General features: G+C 48.4%; 9 protein-coding genes across 9 annotated transcripts; 4 read left to right on the top strand and 5 right to left on the bottom strand.

The window, feature by feature from the left end:
• Positions 1–471: 471 nt before the first annotated feature.
• Positions 472–1,671, bottom strand: N7537_003227 (Hsp20/alpha crystallin family protein; the record flags this gene model as incomplete). The annotated part of the gene is made up of 1 exon (XM_056894285.1): positions 472–1,671. One exon carries the CDS (start codon positions 1,669–1,671, stop codon positions 472–474), a length of 1,200 nt encoding a protein of 399 aa, XP_056759280.1.
• A 1,038-nt stretch (positions 1,672–2,709) lies between these two features.
• Positions 2,710–4,645, bottom strand: N7537_003226 (MDR family MFS transporter; the record flags this gene model as incomplete). Its single annotated transcript, XM_056894284.1, has 5 exons — positions 2,710–3,392; positions 3,451–3,631; positions 3,679–4,014; positions 4,070–4,330; positions 4,394–4,645. 5 exons carry the CDS (start codon positions 4,643–4,645, stop codon positions 2,710–2,712), a joined length of 1,713 nt encoding a protein of 570 aa, XP_056759279.1.
• A 341-nt stretch (positions 4,646–4,986) lies between these two features.
• Positions 4,987–7,339, top strand: N7537_003225 (Zn(II)2Cys6 transcription factor; the record flags this gene model as incomplete). Its single annotated transcript, XM_056894283.1, has 4 exons — positions 4,987–5,381; positions 5,453–5,480; positions 5,531–6,058; positions 6,104–7,339. The coding sequence occupies 4 exons, from the start codon at positions 4,987–4,989 to the stop codon at positions 7,337–7,339; spliced, it is 2,187 nt and encodes a 728-aa protein (XP_056759278.1).
• Positions 7,340–8,260: 921 nt separating this feature from the next.
• Positions 8,261–10,746, top strand: N7537_003224 (putative ATP-dependent RNA helicase (Hrh1); the record flags this gene model as incomplete). The annotated part of the gene is made up of 2 exons (XM_056894282.1): positions 8,261–10,351; positions 10,408–10,746. 2 exons carry the CDS (start codon positions 8,261–8,263, stop codon positions 10,744–10,746), a joined length of 2,430 nt encoding a protein of 809 aa, XP_056759277.1.
• A 1,322-nt stretch (positions 10,747–12,068) lies between these two features.
• N7537_003223 (uncharacterized protein) lies at positions 12,069–13,832 on the top strand (the record flags this gene model as incomplete). Its single annotated transcript, XM_056894281.1, has 1 exon — positions 12,069–13,832. One exon carries the CDS (start codon positions 12,069–12,071, stop codon positions 13,830–13,832), a length of 1,764 nt encoding a protein of 587 aa, XP_056759276.1.
• A 503-nt stretch (positions 13,833–14,335) lies between these two features.
• Positions 14,336–15,800, bottom strand: N7537_003222 (sulfatase family protein; the record flags this gene model as incomplete). Its single annotated transcript, XM_056894280.1, has 3 exons — positions 14,336–14,770; positions 14,839–15,489; positions 15,552–15,800. The coding sequence occupies 3 exons, from the start codon at positions 15,798–15,800 to the stop codon at positions 14,336–14,338; spliced, it is 1,335 nt and encodes a 444-aa protein (XP_056759275.1).
• A 1,452-nt stretch (positions 15,801–17,252) lies between these two features.
• On the top strand, positions 17,253–20,216 carry N7537_003221 (glycosyltransferase; the record flags this gene model as incomplete). Its single annotated transcript, XM_056894279.1, has 7 exons — positions 17,253–17,367; positions 17,429–18,104; positions 18,175–18,335; positions 18,393–18,771; positions 18,850–19,200; positions 19,293–19,918; positions 19,996–20,216. The coding sequence occupies 7 exons, from the start codon at positions 17,253–17,255 to the stop codon at positions 20,214–20,216; spliced, it is 2,529 nt and encodes an 842-aa protein (XP_056759274.1).
• A 239-nt stretch (positions 20,217–20,455) lies between these two features.
• On the bottom strand, positions 20,456–21,586 carry N7537_003220 (DUF2985 domain-containing protein; the record flags this gene model as incomplete). Its single annotated transcript, XM_056894278.1, has 1 exon — positions 20,456–21,586. One exon carries the CDS (start codon positions 21,584–21,586, stop codon positions 20,456–20,458), a length of 1,131 nt encoding a protein of 376 aa, XP_056759273.1.
• Positions 21,587–22,254: 668 nt separating this feature from the next.
• N7537_003219 (uncharacterized protein) lies at positions 22,255–24,656 on the bottom strand (the record flags this gene model as incomplete). The annotated part of the gene is made up of 4 exons (XM_056894277.1): positions 22,255–22,860; positions 22,914–23,232; positions 23,280–24,217; positions 24,276–24,656. The coding sequence occupies 4 exons, from the start codon at positions 24,654–24,656 to the stop codon at positions 22,255–22,257; spliced, it is 2,244 nt and encodes a 747-aa protein (XP_056759272.1).
• Positions 24,657–25,568: the final 912 nt, after the last annotated feature.

Genomic DNA, 25,568 nt, shown 5'->3' with positions numbered 1-25,568 from the left:
ATGTTCCTTTCGGGAGACATTCTTTCCATTCAATATCTCCCAACAGTCTCTCTCGCTTCTCGGTATTAGTTCGAAGTATAAGGAGGTACATCGGCTATGATAAGGCCTTCTTTTCCCAATTCTAATGTCTTGGCTCTAGTATCTTGGCAGTCGCCGAGACACAGCTACATGCTCACCTGGTTGGACTCTGTTTCATCTTACCTGATCTTCAATCTCCCCAAGCCCTACCCAGTCATGCACAACATTTTCGTAACCAACATCGATCGTAAATGGTAGATATATATCAAGCTGTAAGAGGGTTAAGGCAGTTTGACTGTATGATCAGCAGGACTCAAGAGACAGTTGGGGATACCTTATATTTCAATGGCAAGGCATCCTGCGTAGACACAAAAAGACTTACAATATTGTACATTTACTAGTTATCCTATCTACCTAACTACCTCTTACCCTTACGCGACCTCAAACTTGCAATCACTCAACCTCAACCTTCTTCACCTCAATATCATCTGGCTCCGTTTTCGGCACCTCAATAACAAGAACTCCATCCTCCAATTTAGCTGAAATCGAATCACCATCTACCTTGGGCGGATTCGCCCGACTCCCCAACCGCACGTTGCGCCTAAACGGCCCAACCTTCCGCTCATCTAGCGCAATCGCCTTGACCAGGTTCTCAGAGCCAGGTCGGTTGATCACCCCGGTGATAATGATTTCGACCGCCTTCGGATCCCAGTTGAGTTCGACATCTTCCTTTTTGGCGCCGGGAAGCGGCACATGAATCACAAATGTCTCAGGAGTGTCGAACACATCCACCTCAGGCTTGTATTTTTCGGATCCAGTGGCCGGAAATTTGTAGGGTGCCCGTTGACTGAATGCCCAGGGACCATGAGAGGGATGGTGGCCTTCGAATTCCTCTCGTCCGACGCCGCCAAATGAAGGGTCATCGAAATGTGGCTGGCCGAAGGAGCCGTGGCCACACCATCCTCCATTCCCATGTTCTTCATGTTGGCCACTGTGGAACGGGTACGGTTGCTGATGGAAGGAATTGAGGCCTTGAGGGTTACCCGGGTATTTGTACGGTTGTTGGGGGAATGGACACGCGGTATGCGATTTACCCGGGAGCTGATACGGTTGACGAGGAAAGGAGGGCTTGTCCTTGTCGTGCTCCTCCCATGGAAATGGATATGGCTGTCTCCACGGGACCGCACCCGGATAGGGATGTGGTTTGTGGCCATCGGCTGGTCCAGGGTAAGGGTAGGGTTTGCGAGAGCAGCGCTCGACATTGTCGTCATCCCAGGGGGAAGGGTATGGCTTTCTATTCTCTGTAGGGCCAGGATAGACGTGGGACTGGTGCCGTGGAAGAGGGTCACGGTAGGTGCGCGGCTGCTCAGTGTAGCCTAGGAAATGGTATGGCTTGCGGAAAGCGGGGTCATAACTGGACTCATGATTGCCTTCGTTGCCCTGATCTTCGTCACCGACCTGAGCCCATGGAGATCGGTAGGGGTGGCCTGGGCGGCGCACTGGACCGTTGCCAGACTGAAAGGACCACGCGTTGGGATAAGGATGGTCACCTTCACCACCAGGGAGGAGGAAAGGGTGGGGTGGGCCCTGCTCATCCGTGTTGGCGGCAAAGCCCGAGGAGCGGAAGTTCTGGTTGAGAGCTCTGATGGACATGTTTCAAGTTGAAATACAAGTTTGGTTGGAGTGAGTTAATATAGTAAGATTGATTGTTGTTTTTGTGAGTGATGAGAATATAGAATAATTCTGGTTATCTGCCTTTTATAGAGAGTGTTCGCAGGCAGCAAGGTTCGAAGATGTAGTGTTGTACTGAGCACGCAGTAGGTATACAGCAATTGACTTTTTCATGATGCGGTACGGGTGGATCCGCGGCGGATCTGTGGCGCCGCCACCTTTTGAACATTGCAGCCAACCAGGTCAATCTCAACAGGAAGGATCGCCCCACTGGAAGGTTGGCGGACATCCTAACCCCCGAGCTCTCAATAACTACATCCATATTTAGGTAACCTGCTATTCCTGAGCTGGCTTACTCGGACATTGTGCGACCCGAGCCGAATTTGAACTGGCCCCATTTTCAGACCTGCCCCTGTTCAATGACGCGCGTATGAATATATCAAAGGTCATACAGGGAACAGTCGTTCTGCACATTTTAAGCGCCTGTATTCTAGCTACAACAATAACAAAGGACGAAATATCCATAAAATTTCATCTAAAGTTTTATATCAAAAAGGCTACCAGCAGAATAAGTGACCGTATAAGCGCCGGAGTACTGGCCATCAAAGATGTCGTGATCCTGACGGCCTGCTTGTAACTCGCGTCCTCTGGGGAGGTGCCAGCGAGTGCAACTCTAGAAGCCCATATCTATGATCCGCTCTGATAAAAACGGATCATGTATGTGCACAAGATGTGGTTTAGTAATTCGGAGAACTTGGGTGCAGTAGACGTATATGAGGTCTTGAAGAATGGCTCTGAGAAGGTCAAGGTCAGATTTTCCAAGTTATTGTTCCAGCACGACCCCGAGGTAACAACTACAAATCGTTCAACTACCGAGAGGTCATGTATGTAAATGATAATCCTTTTGGACTTAAATTGGCAATGTATAAAACTAACAAAATGAACTCGCCTATGTCAATCTAAAGTGAAGCGGTCAAAGAACACAAAAGTTCCCCTGCCCTAGACTATTTGTCCCGCCTTTTATGTACTCCTTCCTCCACCCTGTTGCTTATTCTCGGAATCGGACTTTGGCTGTGCCTTCTTGATACTCTTCCACTCGAGTGTAGCCGCACCTAGTACTGTCAGACAGGAAATAATCATACCGACCTGAAACACCTTCCGCAGGGAATTATTGTAAGAACGAAGGACCGTGTCGTACAGATCCACCGGCATTTTATCCAGCAGCTCCGTGACACCCCCAGAGGTGACAAGATTGGAGTTGAAGCCCGGCAGCCCGGAAAGACTTTTCACGAGCTGATTAGCCAGAATATTCTCCCCAACTGACACAAAGATGGCTGCCCCAATCATCTGCCCGAAAAGCATAAGTGCTAGTCCGGATGGCACGTCGGGCTTCGGAAGAACGGTCTGCGCAGCAAGATTGGGGACTTGGAAACACAGGCCCAGGCCAATCCCATAGACGATCTGATACCCTATCCAATTTCCCTCGCCGGTTTCCACTTGGAATGTGGTGATAAGACCAGCTCCGACGGACATGATGCAGGATCCGATAATCGCTAGTGGGGTGTAGTATCCGATCTTCGAGTTTGTGATTCCACCACCGATTGAGCCGAAAACCATCGATATCATCATCGGTAGCAGGCGGATGCCGGATTCCACGGCGGAACTGCCTTTGATGGATTGGAACCAGATTGGGAGGAAGTACACTGTTATTGACGTCAGTAAAGAAGATAATGCCTGATGGTGTGTGCGATGCTTTTATACCAAAGATATAATTTCCAGAGCCGACACAGAGTGTCTGCCAGAAACCTGAAATGACGCTGCGCTGCGAAAAGATGCGCAGCGGCAGAGTCGCTGTCTTTGGAAGGAAGACCTGAACGGCGACAAAAGAAAGAAGTAAGACGGCCATCAGGACGAGGCAAGCCACGACGCGACCGCTGCTCCACTGCAAAATGTCAGTTGTGGTCGAAAGCAAAGGGCCACATGCCTTACAGCATATGCTTGTCCTCCCCACTGAAGTGCCAATATGAGACAAAGCACACCAGCCACCAGAAGTATAGTGCCGAAGAAATCCAGCTGTAGCAGCTTCTCCCTCCAGGAGACGTTTGCTGTATCTTGCTTGGGAATCTTGAGGCAGAAAGCAATGAAAACCATGGCGGCGCCACCAATTGGCAGATTTACATAAAAGCACCATCTCCATGTCACGTTCGACACAAAAGCGCCGCCAATCAGGGGACCTACGACAGAGGCAATGCCGAAAAGGGCGCCAAAAAGTCCCTGGATTTTTGGACGTTTCTGGAGAGGCACGGAATGAATGATGCACATTATCTGAGTCCGCCTGTCAGCAATCAGGACAAAATCCAGGGTCATGGAGTCAAATTACAGTGCCAGCGAGGATACCAGCAGCGCCGACTCCACAGATCGCTCTTCCGATTATAAAGGTAATTGAATTCGGAGCCGCTCCACAGATAGCAGAGGCAACCTCAAAAACTAGAATGCTAGCAAGGAAGACAATTCTGACAGAGAAAATCTTGTAGAGCTTCCCGAACAATAGTTGGAATGCACAGCATGTCAACAAGTAGGCACTTCCGTACCAGCCAACGTCATCGAAGGAGTCGAATTCATCAGTGATCTTGGGTATGGCCTATCAATTCCCTATAAATTAGCGCTGGAGTGGGACTGGATTCAATGTATATTATACACATACCGTCGAGATAATTGTTCTGTCTAGCGCGACCAAGAACATGGCGACGAAGGCTGATACAATCAGACAGACAACCCTAAGGGTAGGCTGATTCTCGGGCGGGCCCAGAGGACCTGGAGGGGATCCAGCTTTGGATGGTCCTTCGTCTTTGACAGATGCATCGGTAGCCGACTTACTATATTCCTCTATCAACTGGGCAGCGTCTACCGCAGCTGATTGTGTGGTCTCAGGGGTTGGAGTCCGTGATGCAGGCATGGCGATTGCGGTATTCATAGATCCACTAACCAAGACACGATCGATCAGTTGCCAATGTTAGAGTGGTAATAGTCCAGACCAAAATGAATATTGAGGAAATCTTCCATATTTAAAGAGGCACAAGGGTAAAAATATGGTCGGTGATTTCGTGTTTTGCATGATGATCACCACGATGGTCGGGGATTAGAAAGCGCGAGGGTTAGCAAGCGGCGTTACGGTTTTGGACCTTATAATGGCCGACTTCCCCCGAGACCCATGAATTGCCTTCTACCCCCAACCAACGCGGGCTTTGGAGTCCGGGTTCTAGTAATAACGCGGAACAGCATCGTTAGTCCCATGCCATGACGACACCAATAACTCCATCCAAACAGACAGCCACCATCAAGTCCCGGCGCGTGCTCGCCTGCGTGTTGTGTCAGCAACGCAAGATCAAGTGTGATCGTAGATTTCCTTGCGTCAACTGTGTACGTGCTGGAGAACATTGCGAGCAAGCAATCCGCCAGCGACGCCGGAGGTTTGCTGAGAGAGATCTGTTGGCGCGCCTGCAACACTATGAGAGCCTGCTGCGCCAACATAACATCAAATTCGATCCCCTCCACACGCCTACCAGAGACCGCAGGTCCCCCAGCCAGGATGAGCCAGATGAAATTCCGGAAAAGGACCTGTTGGAAAGCAATGTCCCTGATACGAATACTCGCTTGTTAAGAGAAAAGAAGACAAACAAGCCTAAATCATTGTATGAGATTCTGTTCTGTTCATTTGGTGAACAAGCCAGGGGATACCCCGGGATGACTAATCATGTAGTAGGAATATCTGGCATGCCATGAGTCAAAAGGTATGATGGACTATACAAGTGATTGTGGTACTGGCTGACAGCTGGGAAAGACCATAGATTCCAAGGGCGATGACGGAACTGACGGTGAAAACGACGAAATCGACAACGGGTTCCTGCACGACAATGATGATCTGCGCCATGCCGTGATCAAGAAGGCATGGAACCATATGTTCCAAGGTAAAAATAACGACCGTCTCTTATTCAGTTCACCGGTAGAGAGCGTCGATGACCTTTATGCTTTCCATCCGACCCAGGTACAGATCTTCAGGCTCTGGCAGATCTACTTGGATAACGTCAACCCGCTTCTCAAAGTAACGCATACACCCACCCTTCAAACACGTATCATCGATGCTGCTAGTGATATCGCCAACGTTAATCCCACATTGGAGGCATTGATGTTCAGTATCTACTGCGTCTCCATCCTAAGTCTCACAGAAGATCAATGCAGCGCCTTGTTCGGATCCCCCAAAAAGGATCTCTTGACAGCGTATCAGTTTGCATGCCAACAAGCGTTGCGAGGTTGTTCTATTCTACGCTCCAGTGACCGGGAGTCCTTGACCGCGTTGTATCTGTACCTAGTAGGTGTCTCGAATCGTTTCATCCACACTTACTAATTTTTGTAGGTGTCGATCCGACCTGATACAGACCCTGCATCTCTCTCATCAATGCTTGGCGTTGCTATACGAATCGGTCAGCGCATAGGCATTCACAATGAGTCAATGTATGGTAAATGTTCCGCTCTAGAAGCTGAGATGCGTCGAAGACTCTGGTGGTCGCTCATCATCTTCGATAATCGCATCTGCGAACTGTCCGACTATAAGACGGCATCGCTGGCTCCTACTTGGGACTGCCGCGTTCCACTCAACGTTAGTGACTTCGAGCTTCAGCCAGATATTGAAATCCCACCCTCAGCAAACAACAGACCAACAGAGATGCTCTTCGCTGTTGTGCGTAGTGAGCTCGCCGACTTCGTTCGTCACAGCGCCTTCCACCTCGATTTTACCAATCCCTTTTTGAACACGATGGACCCTCGATCTGCCACCATGGACGAGGCGGAGCGGTTTGTGGCTCTGGAGAAGACGATAGAGGAGAAATACTTGGCATCCTGCAATCTAGAGAACCCACTGCACTTCATGACGATCTGGACAATGCGAGGCTATCTAGCCAAGAATCGTCTTTTGCAATACTACTCCCAATACTCGGCCACCTCTGTGCAGCAGACGGAGTTACAGCGTTATGTCGGCATATCCCACGCGCTTCGCATGCTGGAGTGCGACACCAACCTTATGACATCACCTCTAATCAAGGGATACCTGTGGCTTCTTCACTTACAATTCCCCTTCCCCGCATACATTCATCTACTCCAGAATTTAAAGAAGAGGCCCACCGAGAAAAATGCAGACCACACGTGGGAGGTCATGAGCAACAATTACGAGGTCCGCATGATGGATGTGAAGGATGACGAACGTCCCTTTTTCATCGTCTTCTCTCGGATTGTCTTCCAGGCTTGGGACGCGCGTGAACAGGTAGCCAGACAGCAACAGACGCTCCTAGTGCCACCGCGGATCGTTTCAGATATCCGGAACAAAGTGACGGAGATGATGTGGAATTTTGGACAGGATGCAGACACTATGCACACTAGTGGTACCTCAGATGTCAACGCAGACAACCCATATATGCCTATAGAGATGGATTTCAATGTGCCGTGGATGGCTAATGGTGCTGGGGGGCCGGTGCCTACTAATTTGGGACCGTGGGGATATCCCGAGATCACTGGGCCGAGCTCCGTGGACGTGGGTGGGAATCATTTTATTTGGAACCCGATGAACTGGAACGCGTTGCATGCAAGAGGCAGGTAGCAGTGCTCTTCAGGAAAAAAACAATAATCCTTCAGTTGCGATGGCTCTCACGACTTCACTTTTAGATCCTTGGCAATATTTGTGGGACTCAAGTGACCTGTAAGCTGCAACCTCAGGTTAATGAGAACCGGGGCGAGGGTGAGCAACTGACCCCTTGTGTACGTCGTCTGGAGTCATATAATATATACTCTAATGCGAATGCAGTTACAAGGCCACGACGGGGCAATTATTTGTAAGAGTTTGATAATTTACCTGGCTCAAGATGGTATAAGACACGTTATAGTTGAAGATAACAGCCCGAACTGTTTTTGGGTGTTCTTTTTAGATCTCCTTTTAAACTATTCTGTAGATGGCAAAAATGATAGGAAAGGATAGGTCGGTTTATACACACAGTAGAAAGCAGAAAAAACACAAACCGTATAGAGGAGCTTCTAACTAACTACAACAAATATACTTATGTGTAGGGTGCACAGCCTCCCTTAGCACCTGATCTTATAGAGTGACTGTGATACAATCCGAATGCTGCTATTGGCCGAATATTATACAAAAGGCAAAACCTACTTATCAGCTCATCTCCGGAGGCAGCATCTCCGACCCCAGGGACGAAAATAGATGACCGTGCCTTAAGTGTTTTAGAAAGAAGTCTGAAAAAGTCCGAGAAGGCGTGGTGACATGATCGGGCCGACTGCATAAAGCCCAAGGATTATACTCATGGCCCATCTCCTCGACCAGTGCCAAAATCATGTTACCAAAAAAAAAGAACGAACGAAATATATTCTGAGGGGCTATTCCTGAGGCCTCGTTCCAATTACCTCTGTTGTTGATGTTGATAAGGATGTTCTTATCTGCTTATCGATAAGGCAAAATTTTTCAGATTTGAGCTTCGTCCCTGCTCACCATTCTTTCGTGCCACATCTCAAAATGCCGGAAAAGGTCCGTACCGTGTTTGCGGACTCGGACGATGAAAATATTGTGAAGCGCAAAGTCTCCTCCCAACCCACAGAAGAACCAGAGCGCAAGAAAAAGAGAAACAAGAAGCGCAAGCTCGATGAACCCGCAGCCTCCAAACCCGCCCATCAAGATGAACCGAGGGCAATCCCTGCACCTGCCAAGCAGATAGAACGAGCAGCCCGTGTGCCAAAAAAGGAACTCGAGACCGTATCTCAAAGCAATGGCCCACCAGCACCAAAATCGTACCCGAAATCAAAGTCGAGACCCTTCACCGATACCAAAACCAACTTCACACCCTTACGAGAAAAAGCCAAGGCCCTCCTCGAGACGCGGCGAAAGCTCCCTGTATTCGAAAATGCCGATTTGATCCGCGATCTGCTACGCGAACAAGATGTGATGCTTTTGGTCGGTGAGACGGGTAGCGGAAAGAGTACGCAGATCCCGCAGTTCCTGGTAGACGAATTCTGGTGTCGGCCTGTACCTACGCAAATCACACGGGATGGAAAGACGGAGAAGAAAATGGTTGGAGGATGCATCGCTATCACGCAGCCGCGTCGAGTCGCTGCTATTTCGCTGGCCCGCCGTGTAGCTGAGGAGATGGGTACGCCGCTTGGATCGCATTCGCCTGCTAGCAAGGTCGGCTACTCGGTACGATTTGATACCTCTACGTCTCCCAGTACGCGGGTCAAGTTCCTGACTGAGGGAATGCTGCTTCAAGAGATGTTGCATGACCCAAACTTGACTAAGTACAGCGCTATTGTTGTTGATGAGGTCCACGAACGGGGCATCAATGTGGATCTGACACTTGGATTCCTGCGTAACCTTGTATCGGGCAAGAAGGAGGGCCGGGGTGGCGTGCCGCTCAAGGTGGTTGTCATGAGTGCTACTGCTGATATGGAGAGTCTAACGGATTTCTTCCACCAAGGATTCAAACGATCGGAGCCACAGCAGAAGGTCATCGAAGGATCCGAGACTGAAGCTGATAGAATGGATATTTCGACTCCAAAGGATATCTCTGTCTGTCACATTAAGGGTCGCCAATTCGCGGTCAAAACTATATACTCGCCCGCGCCAGTACATGACTTTGTGGACGCAGCGCTCAAAATTATCTTCCAGATTCACCAGAAGGAACCAATGCCGGGTGATATCCTGGTCTTCCTCACTGGTCAGGAAACCGTCGAGGCCTTGGAACACCTGGTGAATGAGTATGCCATGAGCATGGACCCATCGCTTCCTAAAATTCTCGTTCTACCCCTGTTCGCCGCTCTGCCACAGGCTGCCCAGCAACGTGTCTTCGCCCCGGCTCCACCACGAACTCGCAAGGTTGTTCTGTCCACTAATATTGCTGAGACTTCCGTCACTGTGTCTGGTGTACGACACGTGATTGACTGCGGCAAGGCAAAGGTCAAACAATTCCGCACTCGCCTTGGTCTAGACTCACTCCTAGTGAAGCCTATATCCAAGTCAGCTGCGATCCAGCGAAAGGGTCGAGCTGGCCGTGAGGCTCCTGGTCAATGTTTCCGGCTATACACAGAGAAAGACTATCTAGCCTTGGATGAGACAAACACGCCCGAGATTCTGCGCTGTGATCTGAGCCAGGCCCTGCTGAACATGAAGGCGCGTGGCGTTGATGACATTATTAGATTCCCATTCCTGACCCGCCCACCACGGGAAGCACTTGAGAAGGCTCTTCTGCAGCTATTGAACATTAATGCCCTTGAGGATGATGGCAAAATCAGCGCCGTCGGCCTACACATTGCCAAGCTGCCTTTAACTCCAACACTTGGGCGTGTGCTGTTAGCAGCTGCCGAGAACGGGCATGAATGTTTATTAGACGTCATTGACATTATCTCATGCCTGAGCGTGGAGAACATTTTCCTGAACACCACCTCAGAAGAGAAGAAGGAAGCAGCAGAGGCTGCCCGTCGCGATTTATACCGGCGCGAGGGTGACCACCTCACAATGCTGATGACCGTACGCGTCTATGCCTCTGAACAGGCCGATCGTAAGGCATGGGCAGAGCGACACCTGGTATCCCACCGGGCGATGCAATCTGTCATGGTCAGTAGCAGATAATTCCCGAACGCCAATCATCTAAAACTAACAAAAATCATTAGGACGTCCGCAAACAACTCCGCACCCAATGTCGACAAGCCAAGCTACTCACCAACGAAGCCTTGAACAATACCTCATTACACGATCCCTCGCCTATCCTCATTCTCCAGAGTTTCCTAGCCGGATTTGCGACCAATACGGCTCGTCTCGTGCCCGATGGCAGCTATCGTACGATCGTTGGAAACCAAACCGTGGCTATTCACCCGTCGAGTGTGCTTTACGGCAAGAAGCTCGAGGCGATTATGTACAACGAATTTGTGTTCACCAACCGCAGTTACGCGCGTGGCGTTAGTGCTGTGCAGATGGATTGGGTGGGAGAAGCTTTGGCTGGGAAGGATTGATCGTCGGGTCGAGATGCTATATTAAAGTAGACTAATATATACCCCATGAGCGATGATACCAGGTAAATTGGCATCTCTTACTTTTTTCTCTTTCTCTCTGTCTGTCTTCCTTTCTCTCTCTCTCGGTAGAAATCCAAAATGGTTGCACGACACCAGTCTCCGACATTTGGGGGCCAAGCGTTATCGAGAATGCGGGGAGAAGAGGTCGGTTGTTAAGAAAACGAAAGAGCCGTCGTTAGCTACTCGTATAGGTTTGAGAAATACCAGGTTAATCGATGTGGCTTCCATCATCCCAATGTTGTTTCTAGTCGCGTCGAGTTTACCTTCCAGTTGATCTACAGATCTGCAATCACGCTGGAAATTGCTCTACTTAAGCATCGAACATGACAAACAAGCAGCCAATTTGCTTCAGAAAAGGCAACGGTTGAACAGGATTTCGAGCCAGGGACCTATATGAGAGTCCATGTAGCAATCAACCAATCATCGCGTTTCCCAGCTCCTTATATCTGCGAAGCCCAACCTGAGGGTTTTCTTCGATCTGTTAATCTTCGATATTCGACTTATCCTGTCCTGGGGGATCGTCAACAGCCGACCTTTTTAGTGATTCGGACCGGAGATTAATCCGAAAATGTCCCCTATGTTGGCGGGTTGCTATCTGTCTCAAGTACAGGAGCAACTGCCCAGGTGAGGGGTATTATTTAGTGTGCAAGCGAAAGCATGATAATATGGTGGTCTTCCTAGCAATAGCATGCTTGCAAGGCTGATATCAAAGTACGGTGTAGTAGCTTTTTTGCGAAAGACAGATCTTGTTAGCTGTTAATAGCAAAATGTGACTGGTGGTAAGTTCACACGTCACTGTGTCGATCCCGGTGACCGTCTGTCAGCTGATGAGGGATCCAAGATTATGACTTCAAGCCATACCTACAATAGGGAGATAGCCCTCTTGAAACCAATAAAAGTAAAAAAAAAGCAACGGATCAACTTTGAAAGGTGGTCTCACCATTCCGATACCGGTTGCATCATTGGAGGATCATTTGGGCGATCCCCTTTCGGGCCCATCTTATCAGCTAATCTCCCCATCGACATCACCACCTGGGCAATCCATTACTCTTGTCCTTTTCTTTATTTATGGGCACACTTTCTACTATTCCCGGTATTACTTCTAATACTTACACCGATCCCCCTTATATCCTCTAATGCCACTATTCCCCACTTGAACAGCCTTAACCCTACTGGTCTCTGGATCCACCATCAAACACCTGTGAACGCTTATCGTACCTATCCTATCACCTATCGGCTTCAGCTATAACCACATCAACAACATGGCCTTCCAGGTCCCAACACACGTCCCTCGCCGGAGAACTTCCTATTCCACCCCTCACCCTCAACCACCGACCCTCAACATCCCCTCCTCGCCGGAACAGCGCGATGACGACACCGCACAATGGGTCCTATTCTCCCCGACCGCTCGGACGCACACGACTTCAACCGATCGCACGCAGACTGTAGCTCCCTCTCGACTGAGTGACTTCGGCTCCTTTGCTGCAACCCAGTCCGTATCTGGCGTTGAGGGTGAAGCTGATGACGAAAATGCCCTCGACGACCAACTGGACGAAGATGGAACCGAGCTGGACAGCCTAGACGATGGACTGCACGCCTTTCGAGCACCAGAGATGGCCCCGACTTCCCCAATACGGTTTGATCAGGGCCCGCCTGCGATGCTCCCCGCCCATGACGGGTTGGGCAGTTTCCAGGCCTCGAGTCAGGCAGTCCAGGAACAGCTGTGGCAGCACGAGCAATACAACCCCCAACGACCCTCATATGGCCATCTCCAACATCGCCGTAACTCAAGTGTGCAGAGGCATTTGGACAGTATGGAGGAGGGCGAGGCAGATGTCGAGCGAGAACGGTGGCAGCGAATCGAAGAATGGCGCATGGACCAAAGCCGGGCTCTGTTACAGGAGATCGAACGGGAAACCCGACAGCGGCGGTCTAGTCTCGCCAGCCGATCGAGCCTTCATCATTCTGTTGATCGCAGCCCTCAAGCTCGCGTGCCTGAGGTTCTATCACGGAATATATCGTTGTCGAGAGATGTTTCAGAGGACGAAGACTCTTTCTGGCGCCGTATCACACGAACGGTGATCCGTGACCTGATCGGGATTGATGATTCCTTGCTCTCCGTGATCTTCGGTGAGTCATTGCCGCTGGACGCGCAACCTCATACCCAGGAAGATCCTCTAGACATAGAAACAGCACTAGCTCGTGAACCGGAGCCAGAGTTTAGCGACTCGCCGATGTGGCAGACAAAGGTACTTCAGACGATCGCCCATGAGCTCGGGATCCTTGTCCATCAACTTTGCGAACACCCCGGTGCATTTACCACATATTACCAAATGACTAAAGATATATCCGCCGAATATGCGGGCATGTCTCTCAACCGCCTAACGGAAAGCGGCATCTCCCAGAAACCCGCCGAGTCCACCACATCAATTACTGCCGATACAACTGGCGATTCCATGCCATCCCCGCACTTCATCCCCACACTGCGAGACGCAAATCGAGAGCATGAAGCACAATGGGGTATTGAAGATGAAGATCCAAAACGATCTGACCAACTCCCCGAATCAACAAAGCTCCAACGCGAATCCGAGTACTGGGAAAGTGGACTTGATGTAATGATGGTCTTCCGCTACCTCCGCAACCGTTTCAGCCGCCGAGGTTACATGACCAACGAAACGTACACACCGACCCCACCCCGCCCGCGGCAAGATGCATCTCGCCGGGCAGCCATCATCCGGCAACATCACCCTCTCGTAGCGCGAGCCCACTCCCGCTCCCAAACCCAGACCCGTCGCGTGTCACAATTCTCCGGTGTATCAAACCCAGCGGGTGTCTCCTCGCCACTCCTACGACCGCATCCCCGACGACCTGGCTCCAGTTGCGCCAGCCAAAGCGCCAAGCTCTCGGTTATTTCCAGTCGGCGGACGATGACAAGTTCTAGCCGGAACTACTGGGATATTGGCGGCAGTGAAACCAACAGTGCCATTGGTGTTGGAGCGGGGCTCGGCACTTGGGGTGAGGTGTGAACATTCGCATACTTGCTGAGCACATGATGCATTCATTGGAGTCGGTAAGTGGCAATGTTATTTCGGCGCATCGCTTGTTATATATGGGCTGCATACTGTTTCATGATCATTCAACGAACTAGCAATTTTTGGTTTCATAGCTTTTTTGTTTATACCTGTTGATTATGGTGGGAGGGTTTGTTATTCTCGATCTCTTCTCTTCATATATTGAAACTCGAACATACGGCATACGGTCTCGTCATTACCTATACATTTCGGCTAAAAGGTCTAGTGGTGGGATAAACAAGTCAGGCTTGAGCAGTCGGTACTACAAGCTACCTGACTCTCCATCGTTACCTAGTTTCCGCACTCGTAGAACCGCACTCTGCGTAAATATAAACACCAGCCGTCGTTCACCTGATATGCTCAACCATAGCATAGATGTCATCCAAACTTGGGAGATCGTGGTTCTTGCGGATCAACCTTCCACTACAAAATCCAGAATTCCCATTTAACCAAACAGATCACTTTACCGCAGCACCCCAGGGCAGATCTCTATTAAAGATAGGCTGTCCCTTACTTTCGGGCGCATCGACATCAAAATCAATACGATCTGGCACCTCGAACCCAGCCTCGAGATGATGTCTGACCAAGAGCAAGGAAACACCATCGCGGAACAACCAAGCATCTTCCGTCCTGCGCTGCCACTTCTCCAGCGTGGCCCTCATATCTTCCAGAACGGACCGATACTCAGCATCATTGGCAAGATTGCGAATCTCATTCGGATCAGCTTGGATATCATACAGCTCTTCAGCCGGACGGAAGAAATAATCCTTCAAAGGTCTAGACCCAATCATCTTCGTGCTAGTACCGGCATTCCGGATCTCCTCCCATGTCAATGACCCATATATATCAGCCGCGAACGGGAAATCAAGTCTCCACGCAATATTGCAGTGGTACTTAGATCGACGGTTACGCATCATGCACGTTAGCTAGTAGTTGGTGATCTCATGGAATGTGTGTGAACCGAAGACCTGGCCCCAGTCCTCAAGAGGAGATGTTTCAGCGAGGATGGGGAGTATCGAACGACCGATACGATCTGGATGCTCGGGGCTAGGATGGTTCGCATAATCGAGAAGAGTGGCAGAATGTCGGTGTACGACACGGTATTCGGGTTGACAATTCCGGGAGGTGATCCGGGGTATTTCATGATCAATGGCAGACTGACACCGGCGTCGTATAGTGTTGTCTTGGAATTAATGAACGGTGACCTATTATTACTTAGGAAGATAATCAGTGTATCATCTGCCAGACCAGATCTCTTCAATCCGTTCAACACCATACCAACGCCTTGATCGAGTCGGGAGATAGACTTATAATATTCGGCGAATTCATAGCGCACGCCGGGTAGATCGTTGACGAAGGGCGGAATTTCGACGTCCTCGGGCGAGTACTCAATCTTCTTCACCCGGGGGTCATATTCGCCGTCATTCCCAAACCCGGATTGAGTCCAGTCCCGATGTGGATCAATTAAGGCAATTGTCAAGAAGAAAGGCTTCTCGTCTGTACTTGACTTCTCAAAGAACGCCGAAGCCTGATCAGCAACAGCTGCCACGTCGCGACTATCGCTCTCCGCGCGCATATCCCATGGGTAAACGCCCGATGGTCCGACATGGACCTTTCCGATCAAGCCAGTCGAGTAACCGTATTTAGAGAAAAAAAAAAAGGTGCAGTCTTGACATGGTCGAAAGTTGTAAAGTGGTGCCGATTATTATGCAGCCCGTATTGGCCATTTTGGTGAGTGTGCAGACCGGTATAGATGACAGAGCGACTAGCACTGCAAGAAGCAGTCGACGTAAATGCTTGCTCGAATTTCATCCCCTTGGAGGCGAGCTGGTCCAGGTTTGGGGTTTGGATCTTTGTGTTTCCGTAGCAGCCTAGTTGTTTGCCTAGATCGTCGGCAATCATCAGGATGTTGCGTTTAGCCATTGCGATGAGAAATCAACGAAGTTTCTACCGCAATTGAGATTCGGAAGGCGCTTTTTTTTCTTTTTAACTTGCCACTGGGATCCCTACGATATTATTATTTAGCTCGGCTTTTTATAGCCGGATGTCGGCTTCTTTCTTGCTAGAGTGTGGGGATGAGCTGTTGCGCGGATATCGGCCGGATCTCGCGTAGAAGCTGAGTTCTGAGTACTTCTCCCTTTTTGGGTCCACTATAGTATCGCGTCATATTTATATAGATTTCACGATAGACTGTACAATATCTGTTTCTTAAATATTTGGGTAAATGGATGAACAGTGGTGAAGTGGAGAGAAGGTGGAAAGCCGAAGCGGATATATATATACACTACTACTTTATAAGTGCTTGGTGCTGGATGCTATTGATGAAGAACAGTTTTGATGTAAAATAATAATTATTAATTATCAAAATTCACATAACTATCAAGTACCATATATTTTGAATTTTTCGTCTAAGCGTCTTATGTTGCAATCAGCTGGTGTCTAAAATAATTTACTATGAAATTAGGGATGTAGGGCAGGAAAACTAGTGTTGCGGATGGCGATGACCCATTGTGGAGCCAAATGTCAGACCTTTAACGTTAGATCTGCTTTTTTTTTACGTTAAGGCAATAGCCGACGATCAAAGAACATAAGACACGAGTTGATGAAAATAGGGCGCCCATGGATGAGCTAGATTCCTACGTGGGTTTCTAGGGATGGTATATCTAGGTCCTTAGCTAGTATCTATTATTAAAAGCCCCTGGCCACAACCATGTCGCTTCTTCCAGGGATACTCCCAACCACATTTTCATGCAATGTGGTGGAGTGGAACAGAGTAAAACATGAGACTACAACATAGGCTGCTCAGCCCTGGAGATCAAGGGCCAAACTTGTATACGCGTATAGATTGGACCCACTTGAATGCCATTGGCTCTAATTTATGTGATCGTCGGAATTGCAATTCTTCATTACATCCTTCTAACGGCACGATTATGCGTAATTTACAGCAGGAAGACTCGTTGGTTTTAGTTCGGAACATTTGCATTAAGGAAAATAAAGGAATTGAAGGTATTCACTTCCAATTATCTATGTAGTACATTGAACCTTTCGTGGAGTTTCTAAATGAGTGGCAAGTTTACCCCGACATACATCAATACATACCGGGGTAACTTTGAATACATGCATGTTCTATACGTCCGCCGTACTCGTATTCCAAATTTAACCTTGAGGGCTGGGTGGAGCATCGGGGCTCAATTCGGCGGATCTTGATATAAGGCTTTTTCCCAATGTACAGAGTTGATGCGAAGTTCTCTCTTGTTTAAGAATCCTAGCTCGTGTTGTCCCTTTCAACAGTATCCCTGCAACCTTTACTATCGTCTTGGTTTTCATTTTCTTGACATATTCATAAATTCTATTTGAACAATGGAACATTCTAAAATGTATTCGAAAGATGCTGAAACGGCGTCTCACGACCAGCCCGACGAGCACCCTCCACCCCCATACGAGGCAATTCCGCAAAATTTGAGTGAAGCTCAAGGTATCTCTGTCAACGGTGCGTTACCCCAACTTATCACACGGCTCTACCTCGGCAAAGCAAATCTGACTTGTTATAGATGACGGCCGTGTTGTCGTGGATGCTAGTTCTCGGCTCTGCAGATCTCTTTCTAAACTACTCCCTAATGCTGTCCGTCAGAGTGTATCTCCACCAAGCTATTCGGAAGGGGTACCGACATTCAAGTTGCCTCTGAATATTGTGATTCAAATCGTGGGGAGTAGAGGAGACGTCCAACCATTTGTTGCACTTGGCGCGGAGCTACAAAATATGGGTCACCGCGTGCGTATTGCAACACATAATGTCTTTGAGCAGTTCATTCTCGAAGCAGGCTTGGAGTTTTACCCTATCGGCGGTGATCCGGCCGATCTGATGTCATATATGGTCAAGAATCCCGGGTTGATCCCCAGCTTAGACAGTGTTCGCGAGGGAGATATTCAAAAGAAACAACTAATGATGGCGGAAATTCTCCATGGTTGCTGGCAATCATGCCTGATGCCCGACCCTATCACAAATGCCCCCTTCGTGGCCAATGCGATCATTGCCAATCCTCCGAGCTTTGCGCACGTCCACTGTGCCCAAGCCCTAGGAATTCCACTTCACTTGATGTTTACAATGCCGTGGAGCCCAACGACGGCTTTCCCGCACCCGTTAGCTAATTTGAAAAATATTCCCGCTAACCAAGCATGGCTCAATCGCGTTTCATATGGTGTGGTGGACTGGCTATCATGGCAGGGGTACGTAACGATGATTCCTTTACAACGTGTGTGCTGTGCGAATAGCTTACCTATCTTCTATTTGAAACAGCCTAGGCGGCGTGATCAACGATTGGCGGAAACACGAGCTCGAGCTCGAGCCTATCTCTCTTTCAGATGGCCCTTTCATTTTAACCAAACTAAATGTTCCCTATACATATTGCTGGTCCCCAGGCCTAGTTCCCAAACCCAATGACTGGCCTCATAATTTTGGTGAGAAATGATCACGTTTGCTGAAGTAGTTGAAGTAGGACTAACTCCCATGAATAGACGTGTGCGGGTTCTTCTTCCGGGATCCACCAAATTATCAACCCCCTGCCGAGATTGCGGAATTTCTCAACGCCGGACCTCCTCCAGTCTATTTCGGATTCGGTAGCATTGTGCTCGAAGACCCGGTAGAGATAACGAAAACGATTCTTCAGACGGTTCAGGAAACCGGGGTTCGGGCAATCATCTCACGCGGTTGGAGCAAGCTAGGAGGCGTGGACTCGGGAGAATTGAACAGGAGTGATGTTCTATTCATAGGCGATTGCCCGCACGAATGGCTATTTGAACGTGTCAGTGCAGTTGTTCATCATGGAGGTGCCGGTACAACGGCATGCGGGCTACGCAATGGAAAGCCTACTATCATTGTGCCCTTCTTCGGAGAGTAAGTGACACACTGCTCCTTCCTTCTCACTTGAATTACCCTATAGCATTTTTCTAATCTTTTCTGATCTATTTATAGCCAACCATTTTGGGGAGATATGGTTGCCACGGCCGGTGCAGGACCAGACCCTATTCCATACAAACAACTGAACGTCAACGCATTAGCGCACGCAGTACGGTTTTGTTTGACACCGGAGGCAGTGCGCTCCGCACGGCGTATTGCCACCGAAATGGAGAAGGAAAAAGGAGTGAAAACAGCCGTGGAATCGTTCCATCGGAATTTACCCAAAGGTCTAGTTGAATGTGATCTACTACAGGAATTCCCAGCCGTCTGGAGATATCGTCGCGGCAAGAAAAGATTTCGCCTGTCGAAAGTTGCTGCAGAGATCCTTGTTGAGAGGAATTTGTTGGATGTCAAAAGGCTGAAACCGTAAGTTTGAATCTTCCCACTCTAAACCCATCAAGCATGCGTTCCAAGCTCGGCGTTAGGCAAAACTTTGGCTAACCTCTTTTCAATGCAAGGTACCAACCAAACCCCATTATCATCGAGAACACACGATGGGACCCTGTTACTGGTATCTCATCTGCGGGAATGGGAGTCACATTTGACATGCTCAAAGCAGGTGGAGATATCTTTTATAAGCCATACAAGGTATACCAGGATGGTCGCACCGTACCCCTTCCATCACCAACCGGTTCCGAAAATACTGCCCCCCAACTACTGTCACAAGGAGACAATGGATCATCAATTCCCAAATCCCGATCGATGAATGATTTGACAGCAAGTAGGGAAATTGAGCCTAAAAAAAAAGGCAGAGGTGCTGCGATGGCTGCAGCATCGACTCATGCTTCTGGGAAGTTCCTAGGAAAGATCGCGTCTGGATTCATGGTCGATATTCCTTTGGCTGCGGCTGAAGGCTTTCGTGTACTCCCTGGTCTATATGGAGACAAAGTTCCCCAATACGGAAATGTAAAAGATTGGAAGTCTGGCGCAGTCGCAGGTGTCAAAAGCTTTGGCATTGGCATGGGAGGAGCTGTGACGGATGTGATCTATCAGCCATATAAAGGTGCTAGAGACGGAGGCGTCGCAGGCTTTGCGGGCGGCTTGTTCAAAGGCACATTCGGGGTGTTGGGCAAAATGGTACATGGTAAGAATGCACTTTCCCTTTTAAACCAACTTTTGTATTCTGTTATTTCATTTTCGCTGACTTCTTACCAACTAAAGGCTCCGTTGGCCTTGTTGCCTATCCCAGCCAAGGCATCAAACAGTCCATTTATTCGGCGTTTCATAAGAGCACACGCAACCTCATTTTGGCGGCTCTTCACCTCGAGGGAGAAGATGCGGTTCGGCAACAGAGAGTGAGAGGGTTTGACGATCAGAAGGTCATCGAAAGGTTCATGGCCATGACCAAAAGTGAGGTCGATGATGAGAGTGATTACATGTAGTCCAACTGATACGATGAAGGAACTGCATACCTGCTTCTGGCTTTGCCCTCTTAAAGTAAGGAGTGTTTGCATAATAGACATACTCGCCAGCGTCCATCTCAATATATGGAATATTAAGATGGTTCTTAAAAACTTGTGAGGTCTTATGGTTAAAGACTATCTTAACTGTTACTCATATTAAATCACTTTCGTATAGATAGATATATGCCGAGACCTTTCGGCTACTCCAATACTATGCATTAGACTATTATCTCTATGGGTTTCTGCTTCTCATTCTCCTGTATCTCTTCAAAGAAAGCACCCTCAATGCGTTTGACCTTTCGGCCCTCCCACCATGACGTTAAACCTGCTAGAAGCGAACTGAAACAGCCTAGACCAATGAAAAGGCCAACTCCGAAGGACGGGCGGGTATGGCGGTCATACTCCCACATAAACGTCGCCATTCCAATTTGGAACAAACTGTTCAACAACATATTTATCACGACAAAGTCCATTTTCCATGTTTTTGTAGGTGGAGCAACCTTGCCAGTCAGGGTCTCCCGGACCACCATTTCGTCACAATTTGACTCCTCGGAATCCTGCATCCTATACCAGCTCGAATTCCGCTTTGCCAGATGCATTATCGATTTCTTGGATGTGTTCGCCGAACCGAAGTGCCACATCAGCAGCCAATATGTGTCGCGAATCCGCCACGGCGCCAGTCCCCAAGAAGTTAGACAGAATAACCCATTGAGAATTTGGGAATCAATTTCGATCCATATTTCTTTGCGCTCCTTGCTCATGGAGCCGACGCCGAGTAACAGGAAAAACAGCATGGCACCCCAGGCGATAACGTTGAGACCATAAATCAGAATGAAAAGGCCCGTAGGTGTAAGAATGAATCTCCATGCTGCGAGGGCAGCCTTTTTAAAGGCGGTCCCCCAAGGCACCTTGGGAGCAATGATGTCTTCATTGTTCTTGTTGGGTTCAAGTTGAGATTCAGGCAGGCTTTCGACCGGTCCAGCTTTGTTCTTCTCTTCCTGGAAGGCTCCAAGTTCTATCGTAGGTGCCGTTGCTCTCCGAATTACCGCTCCACCGACTGAATCTTGAGTGCTGACTCGTCTTACGCCTCGACCGTGTACATCGAAGAAAACATCGTCGGGTGATCTCAGGTCCGTCACATTCGGGGCGTGCGCGATAGCTGTCCCGGTCGCCTGCCACATTCCACCGGAGGGATTGTAGTCAAGTAGTCTCGTGACAGTGCTAACCGAGGCTGAGCGTAGTGTCCGTCCTGTTGCCCGGAAGGATGGTATTGTGGTATTCGGGATGAGGAGCTGTTCAGTTTCTGGCTGGGCCGATTGCCCTTCGGTTATGGTCTGGTCCATAGCCATAATTCGTCAGTTGAATGTTTCGAAGCGCCGTCTGATTTGTGGAGGATGGTGCAAGTGGTGATGTTTCGTAGAAATCTGATATTACAACTTGTAGAACAACCGCAATAATTGAGATCTTGAAATTATCTAGGGGCTTGTGGGAAAACGGGTCTTATGTGGCTCAAAAATGGACTAAGTAATCTAAGGTTATTCTAAGTAACGCTGCAATCCTTGGGTCATCAAAGTGGATACAGTGGAGCTGAGGGCTTTTAAACTTTCGGTAATTTTCAAGGTTCCAGCGTTACCCTGAACGTACCGTATGCGTATCAATTTCTTGAAACAGAACACTGGAAAAAAGGATGGTGTAACCTGGATAGCTCTACAATCGGCTATTCTAGGCACCCTATATTTGTGAATGGCAATTTGCCACTCAATAATATTCGCCGCTAGTTTGATACTTCCAACTCATATCGCGGTTCTTAATACAATTCAAGCCTACCTTGTTGAGCGAGTTATGTATGAATATACTCCATGGATGCTATAGCACGGACTAGACTAATACGTTACTCGTCTATGTATTCTCTCTCCTGGGGTTAACACCGGGGGAATCCAATTGAAGAGTCACTGAAATACAACTAAAAGAAAGGTAGAAGAGGCTTAGAATACTGTACATGGCGCAGAACTTGACCTCACATCATCATGCATCGAGTCTTGTGGAGTTTTTGCAGAGTGGCATATTCCCGTGATGTGTGCTTGCATTTGGTTCTCCGGATCTCGATATCCACTGTTCCCTCACCATGCCACCATCGTAGATATTGAAGCTTGACCGTATGGAATTCCTGATGGCAGATTTCCCATTTCCCTCCACTGACCTCAACCGAAGTATTTCCCATTGGAAAATGGAAGTCAGGGAGGTATATTTCACTCGGTGTTTCGGGCGCGACCTGATTTGCAATCAACCTCATGGTGAAAGTACACTTCTTCAAATCGAATGCGTGACTTTCTAATTGCCCATTCGTGTAGATAGGAGTGGGTCGGAGAAATGCTTCCACTGCCCTGTAGCTCTGTTGCGGCCACAGGGTAGTCTGGGACAAATTACTTGAGGTGCAATTGGGTGTCGAAGCCTTGCACAAGCTAGCTTTCTCCTCTTTAACGTTGATAAGATGATCTTTAGAGCAGACTGTGGAATCGGACCTGGTTGAATGAGATGAGGTTGGGATAGGCGATTCCAAGTCATTCGGTGAGTATATAGAAAGATCCTCCCCATTCCACTGATCGCCCCATTCATGGTCGTTCTGGCGAGAGTTAGTCCAGCTTGTCTCTGTCAAAATCAGACTCGTATACATACCTCTGCCACATAGGCCCACAAAGCAAAGCCGTTGGCCTTGCTCCCTTCTAACGCAAAATGATTTGCATCCATTGCTTTGACCTGGCTGCGGTAGTCTCCACTCTTATATGCGTGTTTATCATCCATATCATATGGAATGCCAATCTCGCTGAAGAGTAAGGGATGATCACCCATATTTTGTAGACTTTCGTCACGTAGAAACTTGAGTTGACGACGTAGGATCTTTCGAATTGATTTCTCGCCGAATTTGATAGCGAAGGCTGGCGCAAGATACTTGCCTCGAAGCAACCCGACAATATCCAAGTTGTAGAGCCGATTCCTATTAGGATTAATATCATGAATGACAGGCGAGGCTTTTGTACTAACCAATGCTTCGTTAAAAGAGTCAGACCATCATAAAAGTGAGCAGCGTGAACCATGTTCGGGTCATCATCCACTGTACCCTTGAGAGTCGGTGGTAACTCCATGACTGGTGGCTGGCAAAACATAATAGTAGTTCCACACACATTGCGAAGGGCGTCCTTGTATGCTCGATAGTGATTCAGAAAATATGTGTTTGTAAAGCGTTCGTAGTCAAGAGTCTCGCCAGTCTGTGGGTTTCTTGAAAAGTAGTCCTTTTGTAGCAGGGTCGGCTTCCTTTCGGATGAATCCCAGACTCCATGTTGCCCCCAGAGGCATTCACCGAGCTTCCAGCCCGGATCGCGGTGCCAGCCATATTGAGAGTCGTCGTATTCGGTAGACAGCCATGCCTGTTCACCCTTTGGATCTATAACCTCCGTACCTGATTGGTATGGGCCGAATTTCCCGAAAGACCAGGTTTTTACCTTGCATGGCCATCCGGAACCAATGAGCATACCCTGAAATGCCGTTGGAGATGTACCGAGCTGGAGATGCTGCTCTGATGGTATTGAGGAAATATCTTGAGTCCCGATCAGGCCTTTATTGGGTTCGTTTATGCTTTCCCACCCAATTACTACCTCTCCTTCGAGATCACTGGCATTTTGGATTCTCTGTGCAAGGTATTCGCATGCCGCGATAAAGTGGCTTTGTAAATAATCCTGAATATTCACACCATCAATGATCGCCTTTGGTGCGAAATCTCGACCTGCCCAAAACAGAGTAAACATCGTCTGGCAGGCTAACCTAGTGTAGTTTGTACACCAAAGCATTTTGGGGAAATCTGCCGGATTGTCCCATGTGTTGTGAACGAGGGCTGCCTGTGTATCTTTGAAACTCTTTGGATTTAGTCCTGCAGCATAGAGCGTCCATGAAGGTGCTCCCGATCCTCCTGATAACCGAGACCACTTGGAATAGTAAGCTTAGACCTCATGGACGATAAGGGTCACTCAAGACCAGACTTACTACATCTTGATGCGGATCCATGAAAATGTAGAAATTGTATTGCTTGGCGATACGAAGAATCCCAATGGTGAAATCGATCCAATGCTCATCGTAAATCCTAGGTCCGGCATGTTCAATTGCCTCCCAAGTGAAGATATATCGAATGGTGTTGTATCCCCATTTTCGAAGACGTTGGAAATGTATGTCGGCATCTTCCAGGGAGAACGGCCTTCCCACGAACGATACGTCCTCCTCGAAGAACTCCTGGAGATTATGCGATCTGAGATCTGGGGTCTTCGGATATTTAGCATCACCTGCCACATTTATTCCACGCAAAATGATTTCTCGATTCAGGGGATCTCGAAATGTTCGTCCATCGACGCGCAGACGGAGATGATTCATGTCGTTGGCCGCACTTCATGAGCCCATGCACCACTTAGTTAGCGAATGGGCTGGAGCCAAGCACAACTCGCAAGGAGGAAGCAGATTGCAATGCCACAAGTAACACCGGGTCATTTGAGGAACGGGACGTCTGTAAAGGGAAACGAGAGATTAGCAAGAGTCAGTTTAGAAAGTCGTACCATAACCTCCAAGTTTGTGTTGTTTGAAAATATCCGCAAAATATGCCAGTGTCACTATCACTCACCTTAATCAATTTCAAGTTTGTGCAGCGGACGAAGCTGTACAACAGAAAGGTAGTTAGTGGTAAAGTTAGGATAGCAGTAAGCTACATTCACTTAATAATCCGATCTCAATTGGAAGTGGACTGATGACGTGCAAGCTTGTTCTATGGTAGCCGATATGGTAAAAACGCTGTTGCCTCTATCATTGCCACTGCTATACGAGCTTATACGATCTCTCAATCTGATTAGGGAGATGCATGGATATTATTATACACAACTAGCAAGCATTGTATTTTAAACTGCGTATTTGTAAAAGTACTGTAATTTTTGTAACAAACTCAGAACCCCGTACGTATTCGGATACTGTTTGCTGCATGGAACGCGAGAAATCCCTGGATCGAGTGGATCCCTATCCCTCGGATTGTAAATTTGGGTTACTGTGCCTAAACGAACAGCCAATCAGCGCAGTGCACCTTTGTATGCACGGACAGTGGGGCTACTACTATAAGATCTCTATACGAGTACGCGCATAGCTCGCCGGTGGGTTCATCTCTTTTTTCAGTTGTCAAAATTTGTTCGCCTTTGGAAGAAATTATACTTGACTGGCCGAGGATTTTGTTTAAGTTCAAAGCCTTTAAGACGCCCCCAATTGTTCCATAAAATTAATTTTGGATTTTTAGTACGAAAAGTG

Source organism: Penicillium hordei, assembly GCF_028827395.1.
Source record: "Penicillium hordei strain IBT 12815 chromosome Unknown utg000001l_segment0_segment0, whole genome shotgun sequence".
Classification (NCBI taxonomy): Eukaryota; Fungi; Ascomycota; class Eurotiomycetes; order Eurotiales; family Aspergillaceae; genus Penicillium; species Penicillium hordei.
The sequence above is the reverse complement of the archived record's forward strand: the minus strand, read 5'-3'. Positions and strand labels throughout refer to the sequence as shown.